We start from the raw sequence: 12,743 nt of genomic DNA on the forward strand, positions 1-12,743 counted from the left end.
AATTTGCATTACTGAAATAAATGGACTTTTGCCCGATATTCAAATTTTTCGAGTTTCACCTGTAAAATGTTCTATGTAACCACAGCTTATAATGGCAGCCTCTGCTGTTCTACAATGTTACTTAAAGTAGCCTGTATTTGTTCCTGATTTGGTAGGTTCAAGCTCAGGTTGTTGAGTACATTAAGAGCACCTGCTTTTATTTTTGGATCAGCGTGTGAAAGGAACCCTCCAATAATACAAATACCATCTAAATTCCGAATAATATCCTAAAACACAGAACAAATCCAGGTGAAATATTAAAGTGGATGGCCATTTTATAGGAAAATGCCCTAAATACCCATAAACGGTTATGTTGTGCCGTGGCATTAAGTGCCTAAGTGGGCGTTCCCATGCTTGAGCCGTAGGAGGATAAATTTCACAGATGGAGAAATGTATAAACACAGTTATAGTAGTATGAACCACAACATAACAGTTTATTGTCGTTTGGGTAATTTTCCTATGAAGTGATCTAAAGTATGTGGACACCTAAACATCACATTCATGCTCTTTATTTCATAACACAGGAATGCATCCCCTGCTCTGCGTACCAGGTGTGTCACTGTGCCTGGTATAGTAGCCGAGTTCCATTCTCTTGAATGGGATGAGCTGCAGTACAGGGCACAGTGCTACCAAAAGGTACAGCACTGTATGGGTAATACAATATAACAGTGCCACAGAGGCAAAGTCTGGGATTGGAGTCACCCGGTACTGCCTCTGTATAACAACTGCATGGCTTATGAGGGAAAGCAGTGTATAAAAATGTCCGTCACATGTCCTCCAGAGTGGGACAAAAGAAGAATTTTGACCAGGCGTATACTAGACAGTTCACCACAGAAATAGTCTACTGTTACTAACATGGTTTACGGAAAATGCTGAGATGTTACAGAGAGTGATTAAGATCTGCTCTTGTGCTGAAGTATCTAAATTGCTTGAGAGAATCTGAAGAAGAGTTTCTAAATCATGTCGTTCCAGATTACTAGCCAACTTCGGAATGGCTTCAGATCGGGATTCTAAGAAAAATATTCTATATATACATCTTCAGAACAGTCAAGAATTCTTCTGTACAGGAAAACATGATCATTTACACATATGTAACTGCAATGACCCTTACAAAATAGATTATGAACCACATAACCATTACAAACCATGCCAAAATATTCAGGGGGTTGTGCCAAGTTTAGGTTATCCAGTTATCCCCTATCCACAGTGTAGGAGACAACTAACTTATTGTTGGGACCCTCACAGATCTCAAGAACTCCACCTAATCTAATGGAGCAGCAGGTCAAGCATGCACCCTGCCACTCCTTTCATTCTCCATGGAACCGCCAGAGATGGCCGAATAAAGAGCTCAGTCCCATAGACAATGGAGTGGCAGGGAACATGCTTGACCTGCTGCTCCATCAGAATGGGAAAGTAGGACCCCAGTTCTGAGGACTGGTGAGGGTCCCAGCAGTAAGACCCCAGTGATCAGTTAGTTAGGGCATAACTTCTAAATGTGGCATAAGTTATGTAACCCCCTTTAAACAAGAAAAGTGTTAGATGTCTCAAAAGTGACACAGGGCATTTGTGTCATCACAAATGCCCTGCCCCCCCCCCCCCTTATGTTTCCCAGATGATACCACCTTCTGAGTGCAAAAGACATCAGTTTTAACTCTTCATCCTTGAGATGGCCTAAAATAAAATCTTTCCATCTTCTACAAAATATTGATGTGCGTTAGTCATTGTTATGCTCCATCTCAATGCACTGCAGGTTCACTAAACTAATGTTTGAATGTCTGGAACCCGGCCTTTAATCCGATCATGTGGGATGCCGGCTATACCGCGGTCTGCACCTGTTCGAGTGAGCGGGGAAATACATACCAGACTGTAAAGGAGACGGTACATACTGCCGGCGAGGAGACAGTAACAAATATATGTTTCCTATTGTTATCCCACCACCGTTAATTTGCCATTGGTTCGGGCGGTGAATGAATAGGTCCTATAGACCCCTCACCGCTGATTTGCCAGTGAGGTACGGGACAGACAACAGCATCTCTTTTTAGATCAACCAGGCCACATTAACCAACTGACCTGGGTTCAGATAGTTCCCTTTACTATCACTGGAACATCATCGAACAGAATAATCTATATGCAGCTACAGCTATATTTATTGGATCACTGGAATACCATCTATTAAAGGGATCCATTTGCAACTGTAGTTCTATTGACTGTTTTGAATATATGGAACATATTGAACTATACACTCACCTAAAGAATTATTATGAACACCATACTAGTACGTTGTTGGACCCCCTTTTGCCTTCAGAACTGCCTTAATTCTACGTGGCATTGATTCAACAAGGTGCTGATAGCATTCTTTAGAAATGTTGGCCCATATTGATAGGATAGCATCTTGCAGTTGATGGAGATTTGAGGGATGCACATCCAGGGCATGAAGCTCTCGTTCTACCACATCCCAAAGATGCTCTATTGGGTTGAGATCTGGTGACTGTGGGGGGCCATTTTAGTACAGTGAACTGATTGTCATGTTCAAGAAACCAATTTGAAATGATTTGAGCTTTGTGACATGGTGCATTATCCTGCTCGAAGTAGCCATCAGAGGATGGGTACATGGTGATCATGAAGTGATGGACAAGGTCAGAAACAATGCTCAGGTAGCCCGTGGCATTTAAACGATGGTCAATTGGCACTAAGGGGCCTAAAGTGTGCCCAGAAAACATCCCCCACACCATTACACCACCACCACCAGCCTGCACAGTGGTAACAAGGCATGATGGATACATGTTCTCATTCTGTTTATGCCAAATTTGGACTCTAACATTTGAATGTCTCAACAGAAATCGAGACTCATCAGACCAGGCAACATTTTTCCAGTCTTCAACAGTCCAATTTTTGTGAGCTCGTGCAAATTGTAGCCTCTTTTTCCTATTTGTAGTGGAGATGAGTGGTACCCGGTGGGGTCTTCTGCTGTTGTAGCCCATCCGCCTCAAGGTTGTGCATGTTGTGGCTTCACAAATGCTTTGCTGCATACCTCGGTTGTAACGAGTGGTTATTTCAGTCAACGTTGCTCTTCTATCAGCTTGAATCAGTCGGACCATTCTCTTCTGACCTCTAGCATCAACAAGGCATTTTCGCCCACAGGACTGCCGCGTACTGGATGTTTTTCCCTTTTCACACCATTCTTTGTAAACCCTAGAAATGGTTGTGCGTGAAAATCCCAGTAACTGAGCAGATTGTGAAATACTCAGACCGGCCCGTCTGGCACCAACAACCATGCAACGCTCAAAATTGCTTAAATCACCTTTCTTTCCCATTCTGACATTCAGTTTGGAGTTCAGGAGATTGTCTTGACCAGGACCACAACCCTACATGCATTGAAGCAACTGCCATGTGATTGGTTGACTAGATAATCGCATTAATGAGAAATAGAACAGGTGTTCCTAATAATTCTTTAGGTGGGTGTATATGCACCATGTGATATGGTTTTGAGGGACTTGTAGCATCCTCTTGCCGCATTGGATGCCATCACCATTGTTTGTTGCTATTATCCATTTACCCACATGTTCAACTAGACCTGAGAGACGTGTGCTAGAACACAACAAGCTTAGGGTCTATGGTCACATCTCTATGTACTAGTTTTTATAGAATATTTCTACTGTGTTATAACTTGTAGTATTACATTTTATATTTTATAGTGAGCTTATGTTTTTAGCAATCTTTCCATTTGAATAAATCTGTTTTCTATGCTATTCCGGATGTTAGAGTGCCTGTTCCATCTTTCTCTTTAAAATCTGTCTCTCCTGGTAAGGCTGTGCGATAGCCCTGGAACAAGAGCACCTTAGTCCACGAGTTGATTGGGGTGAGCCGCTAAAATTTTTACTAAACTAATCTTTGTTTCAGGGGCGTCAGTAGGTCAAAACATTCGGGGCTTGAGCCCCAGATGTTTTGACCAGTGCCCCGAATGTTATACTGGCAGGGCCGGCTGCTCTGACTCTCCTGCGCTGCGCAGCACTACTCTTCACTGGCCCCACCATCCTAATCCATATCCTGCAGTAACTGAACTTTAAATCAGCGTTCATCTTGAAATAGAAATCTGTAATAATCTGTTGTAGAAAAATTAACAGTGTAATCAGCTCGCATCAAAGTTTGTGTAAGGAAAAAGGTAAATCCATTCTTATCATCTGCAGTCAGAGACAGACCCACTTGTTACCATCTTGATTGAATTCTCCTGAGCATCCCCTCCTGCCCTGCTCAGTGTCCGTCCTTTATTGACTAAACAAAAGGTGTAAAAGGGGCTGGCCCAAGACAAGGATACAGGAAGTGATGACGTACAGGAAGTGATGACATGGGAAGACAAGCATTTAGAATAACATAGCCAGCTAACAAACACATGTATACAATAATCTAACATTACCACTGGAGTGAACTTTATCCAGCCTTGCTCAGTGATCAATGCCAGATAAAATTACTATGATCCACATGCAGGTTTATTTACAGGACAACGCCATTATCTCCAGCGGCTAATCAGGCGCACTAGAGACAACAAACGCACGTTCCTTTCGTTTATATTGTTCTCTTAACAAATGCATCCACGCCAAGCCAATAAATCCGCGTCTTGCGTGGGGGTTCTAGCCGGCGGCAATACACGAGCCAACAAAACACTGCTCTGCTGAACACATCAGTCTCCTCCGGCCCACAGCCCAGTGCTTAGCACATGGACCATTCACCGACGGAGACCCCTGTGCCCAGCAGCTGTGACAGTACATACACGGGAAGATATCCACTCCAATGGTTTACCCTGACACTGAGAGACATGATGACAATACACAATATATCAAATACACATCCTAATAAAATTTCCACAACAGTACCTCCTCTTTGTCATATGCTCCCCAGTGTTCCTTGACAAATCTCGATCTTCTTCTTTGGAAAAAAAAACTGTCTTGTCTACGAAAAGTCCTGAATCCATGAAACAAAACAGATGATGAAGAACAGAAAGTCAATCTTGACACATAGCTTAATACAAATCTTGACTCGGAGATTCTTTTCTTCGGGAGCTGACTCAGGGGGTGGTGTTTTGCGCTGGTCGCTGGCTGGATTGGAATCCTCTGCATCTGGTCCATGGTCTTCAGGGCATCTTCTCTGTTCGGGCTTCGGTAACTCATTCGACTAGACATCAGGAACATCTCACTCCGGCGTATAGAAGGAATGGAAACAAAAAAAACATAAGTTCATGTCCTATTTCCTTTGGAAACCAGTAAACCCCAAGACCTCCCAAAGCTTTAAAAGGATTCCAACCCTCACTAGTCATAGCTCCTCTGCCCTGCTCCTGTCAGTATGGGCCTGACCCTTATCAATGGTGTCTGCTAGCCAGGTATAACCGTCATCTAATTCACAGAAACCCTCCTCTGGATGCTCTACTGATGTTTCTCTGTGATCTCTCTCTCTGCCTCAACGGTTTCATTGAACATCTCATCCACTATGGACGAGTAATTGTTCAATCGCTTCATAAGTCCAACTCCCCACCCCGTCCAGCCACAAAACAAATCCCTTCCAGCTCTCCCTGCCCTTCTTACCTCCTTCCACACCATCAGTTTCTCCCAATCGGCTGCAAAGTAAGATGCAGGGACAAGCTTCACCAGGACACATGGACCTCTGGCATTAGGGCGAATTACCTTATAAATGGATAAACCACATAGGAAATAGTACGGACCCGTCAACTCCACACAAGAACTTCTGACGGTCACAGGCTTCCAGTAATAACTGAATATACTGAGGGATCGCTCCCTGAGTCTGAACGTCACACTCTTCTTTTCAGCAGATATAATCTGGTCTATGGGTGTTATTAAAGAGATCGGGGGTTTCATTAGTAAGGTTGACCTTCCTCACAACTGGAGGATCCCACAAGCTTATGCCCTTTACCACATCTACGGGCCGTCTAGCTGCCCGGACACCCATACAGGATTAACAAGCGAGGAGCAGAAGCCAGAGCTATTATTAAACCTATAGCTGATATTACCCTATAGCAGTGATGGCGAGCCTTTTAGAGACCGAGTGCCCAAACTGCAACCTAAACCCACTTATTTATCACAAAGTGCCAACACGGCAATTTAACCTGAATACCAATATAGTGTATCTTCCATCAGGGGCCTACATAGAAATCACTGGGCCCCAAAGAAAGAATCGAAATTGGGACCCCATTCCCCATTTATAGCCCATCCCACTACCCATTCCAGGACTCTCTCTTTGTTCCATGAACTATTCCTGCTGCTGCATTTTTTAGTTTATGCCTTCAGGGCCGGATTGGGATTACAAAACAGCCCTGGCACACAAACGAGGTATAATAGATGCAGTGTGTACAGATGTATAGAGTATACAGCAGTGTACTTTTATGTGAGGTACGAGGTATAATAGATGCAGTGTGCACAGGTATATAGTATATACAGCAGTGTACTGATCTGTGAGGTACGGGGTATAATATATGCAGTGTGTACAGGTATATAGTATATACAGCAGTGTACTGATCTGTGAGGTACGGGGTATAATATATGCAGTGTGTACAGGTATATAGTATATACAGCAGTGTACTGATATGTGAGGTACGGGGTATAATAGATGCAGTGTGTACAGATGTATAGAGTATATACAGCAGTGTACTGATATGTGAGGTACGGGGTATAATATATGCAGTGTGTACAGGTATATAGTATATACAGCAGTGTACTGATATGTGAGGTACGAGGTATAATAGATGCAGTGTATACAGATATGTTGGTAAGGCTGATTAGTCAGCCTGCATTTGTGGGAGGGGCGATGTGCCCAAGTCTATTATACAGTTTATGTTAGCGGGACACCGATGAGATCTATATGCTGCGGGATGCCGCTGTATATTAGTTTGTCACTGTGTGCGCTATAAAGGAGGTACAAAGTTTCCCATTAGCGATACGAACTTCCAGCTACCTTGCATTCGGATTTGCTGCTGAATTAGTGCTGTTGACTCCTAAAGGACATTGTTTCCATTAACTGTGGTCGATCACTTCTGCTATTTTGATCGAGCTACCCAAGTCCATTTGCGCTGCTGCGCATTTTTACCTAGCATTTGAAATAACGAATAGTGCATTTCTAATAATGAAATAGTATATTCGCTGCTATCCAGGACCATTGGTGATTTTGTACAGTCATATTTATTTATTATTTATTTTACAGATGCTGGTTTATGATTGTTTTAACAAATAAATGTATGGCTTAATATCTTGAGGTGTGCCCAGTCTTCCATATATTGCTATTATATGTCCTTGAGTAGTGGGGTGTTACTACTCGACCGCGGGCACCCCTTTTTGGTGGTCTCACAAACCTGTGCGTCTGACTACCTTTAATTGACTTGTAATTTCTAGGAGTTGTCCCAATACTTTTGGCACAGAACCTTTCTACACTGTAGTACCCGTATTAATTATGCCAAACAAGTCTACAATTCAGTGTAACAGCCACAGATATACAAACATTAAGCAGAATCATCAACTATAGGCTAAACTGCCACTAATGTTCACACAATGGTTCCTGTATCAGACTGGTCACTGCGCTATACCATAACCGAACACTAAACCGATATCCAGCACAAAACTTATCAAATCAAACTGTACATAGAAAGGTTACAAAAGGACAAGATAACTATTCGACAAAACTAACATTTCAGGCAAAAACAATCAAATCGACTCCATAGCAAACTAACTAAGATGGCCGACAAGCACATGGTCATCAAGATGGCCGACAAGCACACGGTCATACACACACTAAAACCAATGGCTGCCTCTATAAACCTCTATAAAATTGCCTCTTACAAAATCACAGTAACATAAAAGTTAGGAAGTTACAAAAAAAACACAATTCCCTGTACTATTCAGCACACACTCGCATCATACAACCTCCATACAATCAACACAGATCCACCAAAAACTATACAACAGAAAAACTGTTACCTTATCCTTACACAAATAGAGCGAAAAATGTTCTTTTAACAAGCAGAAATTTTCTCTGACGCAGCAGACAAAACTATAGTTTCCTATATCCTCCCTTTTACCTGCTGTGCAGAGAAAAAAAATCTGTTGAATCCTCCTAGCTCGCCATCTGAACTAGAAATACAACAATCTGATTACTATCTTACACACTGGGCTCCGGAAACATGCAGTGCGGGCGGCGTTCGCTCAGTGACGTCACGCACCCGCTCCTCCCATTAGGCGGTGCGGGTGGGGGCGTGGCTTCACGGGGCGTGATACAGTTTGCTTGTGCCCTGGATGTTTTCAGACCCTAGCAACGCCCCTGGTTTGTTTATAAGCCAGGCACCGAGGCTTGCAACCACTGTTGTAGGCATCTCAGCTACTACCAGAGTGGAACAGCTGGGGTAAACCTCGATTCTCTGCCTCCCAATAGGGGTAAGGGAAGAGGAAGGTAGTGGAAGACCCCAGCTTGAGAAGATCATTTGTTGTAAAGGCTATGTACACCTTTGGAGGCAATTTTTGTTTGCGATTGCATTTTACTCATTTTTGGCTAAAAATCATACTTTTAATTGGCGTTTATTAAAAATATTGAGTCGTTCTGTCACAAAGGGTTAACTTTTTTTTTTAACTGTGTGACTGGTACTGTCACTTTTTGCCGGTCATCTAATAAACCTCTTCTCTAAAATACTAAAAGGATAAAAACATTTAAGCCACGTTCTTATCAGTAAGATAAGACCTGAGATATAATGAGTGTTTATAAGGTCAGAGAGCAGATAAGGAGCCCGTCAGCTCCCCAACTGATGGAAAAGAGATAACCCAGAGGCTGCTATTAGAGCATCTCAGCTATGTACAGACAAAAGGGTTCAATATTTTTAATAAAGACAAATTAAAAAATGATTTTTAGCTCAAAATGAATATAATGCAATAATGCAAATATTGTCCCCAAAGGTGTACATAGCCTTTAAGTTGTAGCCAAAAAGATCAACTGTGCTGCAGCCCCAGGGGCCATGACGTAAGTCTGGCTCATACCCTAGAATTCGGGCAAGAGTTGCAGTCACACCTGCAAGTTTTCTGGTGCTTTCTTTTGGAATCAAACACTTTCCCTTTTTTCATTCCAGAATTTTTCTGAAGATATATTGTAGCAATCAAAAAAAAAAAAAAAAAAAGTATTAACAAAAAGTAATTTTTAGGGAATGTCTTTGTGGAGGATCTGTCCAGCTTTACACAGACATTTATAAGAATGGTCACTGTGTAATGCCATATATCCCCCTGGTACCACTAAAGGGAAAATCAAGATATTACTACCAGGTATCCCCACAGATTACACCTGGTCGCTGGTGCACCCAGCCAATTTTCCACTGCATGGTACTGGCTTTACCTCCCTCTTTTACGTATGAAGATGCAGTGTAGTAAAGATTCTCTCTGGCCAATTACTAGACAGCATTGTGATCATATTACTTCATAGCACTGGCTTGGCTCACTTGAAACCTCCTTAGATCAGGTACCAAAAAACAATACCAGGTACTATTTTCAACTTTGGCTAGTGGGCAAACAAAAAACAGGGTATAGTCAAAAAGTCAGACCAGTTCCATAAGGTGGAAAAGGGGCTTCTGTGATAAGATTATTTTCAGAGGACACCTTTAAAAAAAGAGTACAAGTACAGAACTTTAGAGTAGAAGCATGGTGGCTTTGGTCTCCCAGATGTCCTCAACTTTTATAGAGAGATCCACTTGAAAAGATAGCTCCAAATTCAAGTCCCCAATTATAGGGTCCTAGGCAATGAAGTGGAACTAAGACATCTCACACACGAACAGAGAGAACAGAGAGCGGGAGAACAGAGAGGTGTCTCTGCTGCCTCTATAGGGGACAGCCCTCTTCTTAGAAGAACAATATCAGTTGTAAGAACACTAAACAAAGACTATGGCTTGCTTAGTAGCCCATCCCTTGCAATGCTGGCAGGTCTGATTCCCTTTCTAGTAAGACCAGGGGTGACCGATCTCACACTGGTATGGGACAGGTTCCGAGACCACATATTGGAAGATTTCCTTGGGGAAATGCCTAACCCAGAAGGAGATCCTCAATCTGCTTTTTTCACCTCCACCCGAGGTAATTTTCTAGCTACCTCTGAACTCTTATCTACTGGTAGGCTATTATGTAAACAATTGGGAGAGGTAAGAGATACGTTGAAAAGTTAATGCATAAGAGGACGGTCAGATCCAAATTTATTTCACTTTTGTACCACTCCCTGTTGACACCAAGGAACAAAGTGACCCCTAAATACATAAAGACCTGGGCCACAGAATTGAGCATCGATTTTTTTCAAATTGACATTCTGCGTATACATTCTCACTCTCATGGGTTCTCGCAATGCATACGGGTTCAGGAACACTCTTATAAAGTATTGACACAATGGTACAAAACCCCCAAGCAGATGTACTTAAGGGGCCTACAATATTCCTGCACATGCTGGAGATGTGGGACTGGAGAAGGCTCACTGAGCCACATCTTCTGGTTCTGCCCAAGAATATAAACCTTTTGGTTGGAGATCACACACTCAATAGCATATCCCCCTTCCTTATTACCTTGACCGCAGAAGCTATCCTTTGGTTACCCACGACCTCTTGGCAACCATCTAAGGCTACTTTCACACTAGTGTTTATATTTTCCGGTATTGAGATCCGTCATAGGGTCTCAATACCGGAAGAAAACACCTCAGTTTTGTTACCATTCATTGTTAATGGGGACAAAACGTAATTTAACAGGATGGAATGCTCTAAGATGCATATCGTTCCGTTCTCATACCGCAGATCAAACCACATGCTGCGGTTTTCTTTCCGTCATGGGATGCGAAGCATGATGGATCCGTCATGACCCACAATGCAAGTCAATGGGTACGGATCTGTTTTCTCTGTCACAATCTGACATAATAAAAAAAGTATCCGTTCCCTATTGACTTTCAATGGAGTTCATGACGGACCTGTCTTGGTTATGTTACAGATACAGATGGTTGTATTATCAGTAACGGAAGCGTTATTGCTGAACCCTACCGGATCCAGCGAAAACGCTAGTGTGAAAGTAGCCTTAAGGGGATTTGGCTACCCACCTGATTCAGGCAGCGAGACTATTAATCCCACTGAAATGGTTGAGTAGGGATCCACCCACCATAGAACAGTGGAGAGACAAAGTAGACCAGATGTACCACCTAGTGGCGTTGGCAAGTTGGGAAGAGAAAAAACATGAGAAATTCCTAAAGATATGGAATCCCTGGAGGACCTATAGGCTTAGCAAACCCCCTGATTTCAATTCACCAAAAAGAGCAATTCAGGCGGCACTACACCAAAACGTCGCTATAATAAGCATATAAATCGTCCTCTGTGTAAACCGGGGTAGTATTCAGCTTTCGGTGGTGCCTGCTATAATACACTGCAAACAGAGTCCAATCCACAAAGAGATGAAAATAGCAAAATCAGCGGCACTCACCAGTTGCAGTTTTTTCTTTATTGCTTTGCAAAAACATCCAGACATCACAGGGCTGAGGCGGACAAACCTTCACAGAAACAAAAGCCTTTTTCAGTTGATGTATTAGGGTCATCTGATGCACTAGAATCAGAATCGGTTGTCCAAACGTCCGTTCTATTTCTCCTTTGTGGGTGTCTCCTACGTTGTCTCCTTCTTCCCCAATCAAATGCCCTCCCAGTTTCATAGTCATTTTTATCCCACAAATATGTATCCTTCTTATTCTCTTTTATTTCTGTTTGTGTGATAACCAACTTCCTATTAAGTTTTCTTTCAAAAACTTGTATTTGGTTTTCAGTTAGGCGTGTACGTAATTTCTCTTTTGCTTTTAATAAGGCGTCATTCACTGCCTCATATTCTTGTTCATTTCTATGCAGCACCATCTTTAAAATTTGCATTGAAAAGTCCATATGTAATTTTTTCCATTCCAAATTAAATGACACGTCATCTGCATATTGTGCTAGCTCTTTGTATATATTCGTAAACCGCGCGGTACTCTCCCGCTGTCTCTATATGATCTCAAAGAATTAACCAACCAAAATAGTCGTGCCTCTTTGTCGGCCAGTTGGGAAATCTTCAATTCTAAAGTCTTTGTACTGATTGCCTGTAAGTTGTCTTTGGAGTTACACTCCGTAAAGAAGGCGTCCGCCCCTTCTCTGCCCTCATTCAAACCCGGACCCACGTCTTCAGACATAATCAATGAATGTACACAGCTGCAGCGAAACCAAATGCAAGTCCATATAATTCACCAAAAAGAGCAATTCAGGCGGCACTGCACCAAAACGTCGCTATAATGAGCATATAAATCGCCCTCTGTGTAAACCGGGGTAGTATGCAGCTTTCGGTGGTTCCTGCTATAATACACTGTAAACTGAGTCCAAGCCTGATTTCAATACCTAGGGAATCATAAGTCCACCGAATGCAGGCAACACCCTGACAACGCGAACATTGACAAAACCCTGTGACTGCAGGTCACTCCCACCAAAACATGCGCTTTTTATGTGCACAGGCCCATGTATATTTGAATACTTGAATGGTGATAGTGTGCCTACCTAGGGAGGGGAAGGGGGGTGACTTCTCTCTTTGCCCTTACCCTATCCCCCCCCCCCCCCCCCATTTTCTCACTACCCAATACCATACTATATCTAAAGTCTGGTGTGGCAGCCCATCTGCACCTGATACCTCATTGGAAAT

The 12,743-nt window shown here is 42.6% G+C and overlaps 1 protein-coding gene across 1 annotated transcript in view; it reads right to left on the reverse strand.

The window, feature by feature from the left end:
• The window catches only part of LOC122925818 (armadillo repeat-containing protein 10-like), a 34,515-nt gene extending 22,583 nt beyond the window's left edge, over positions 1-11,932 (reverse strand). The window contains exons 1-3 of the mRNA XM_044277173.1: positions 11,581-11,932; positions 895-1,049; positions 132-266 (exon numbers count right to left, since the gene is read on the reverse strand). Of these exons, the coding sequence (XP_044133108.1) occupies positions 132-266; positions 895-1,049; positions 11,581-11,932 (642 nt within the window). The remainder of the gene's footprint in view (positions 1-131; positions 267-894; positions 1,050-11,580) is intronic.
• Between the last annotated feature and the right edge of the window lie 811 nt (positions 11,933-12,743).

The sequence above is a fragment of the Bufo gargarizans genome, chromosome 2 (genome assembly GCF_014858855.1).
Source record: "Bufo gargarizans isolate SCDJY-AF-19 chromosome 2, ASM1485885v1, whole genome shotgun sequence".
NCBI classification, from domain to species: Eukaryota; Metazoa; Chordata; class Amphibia; order Anura; family Bufonidae; genus Bufo; species Bufo gargarizans.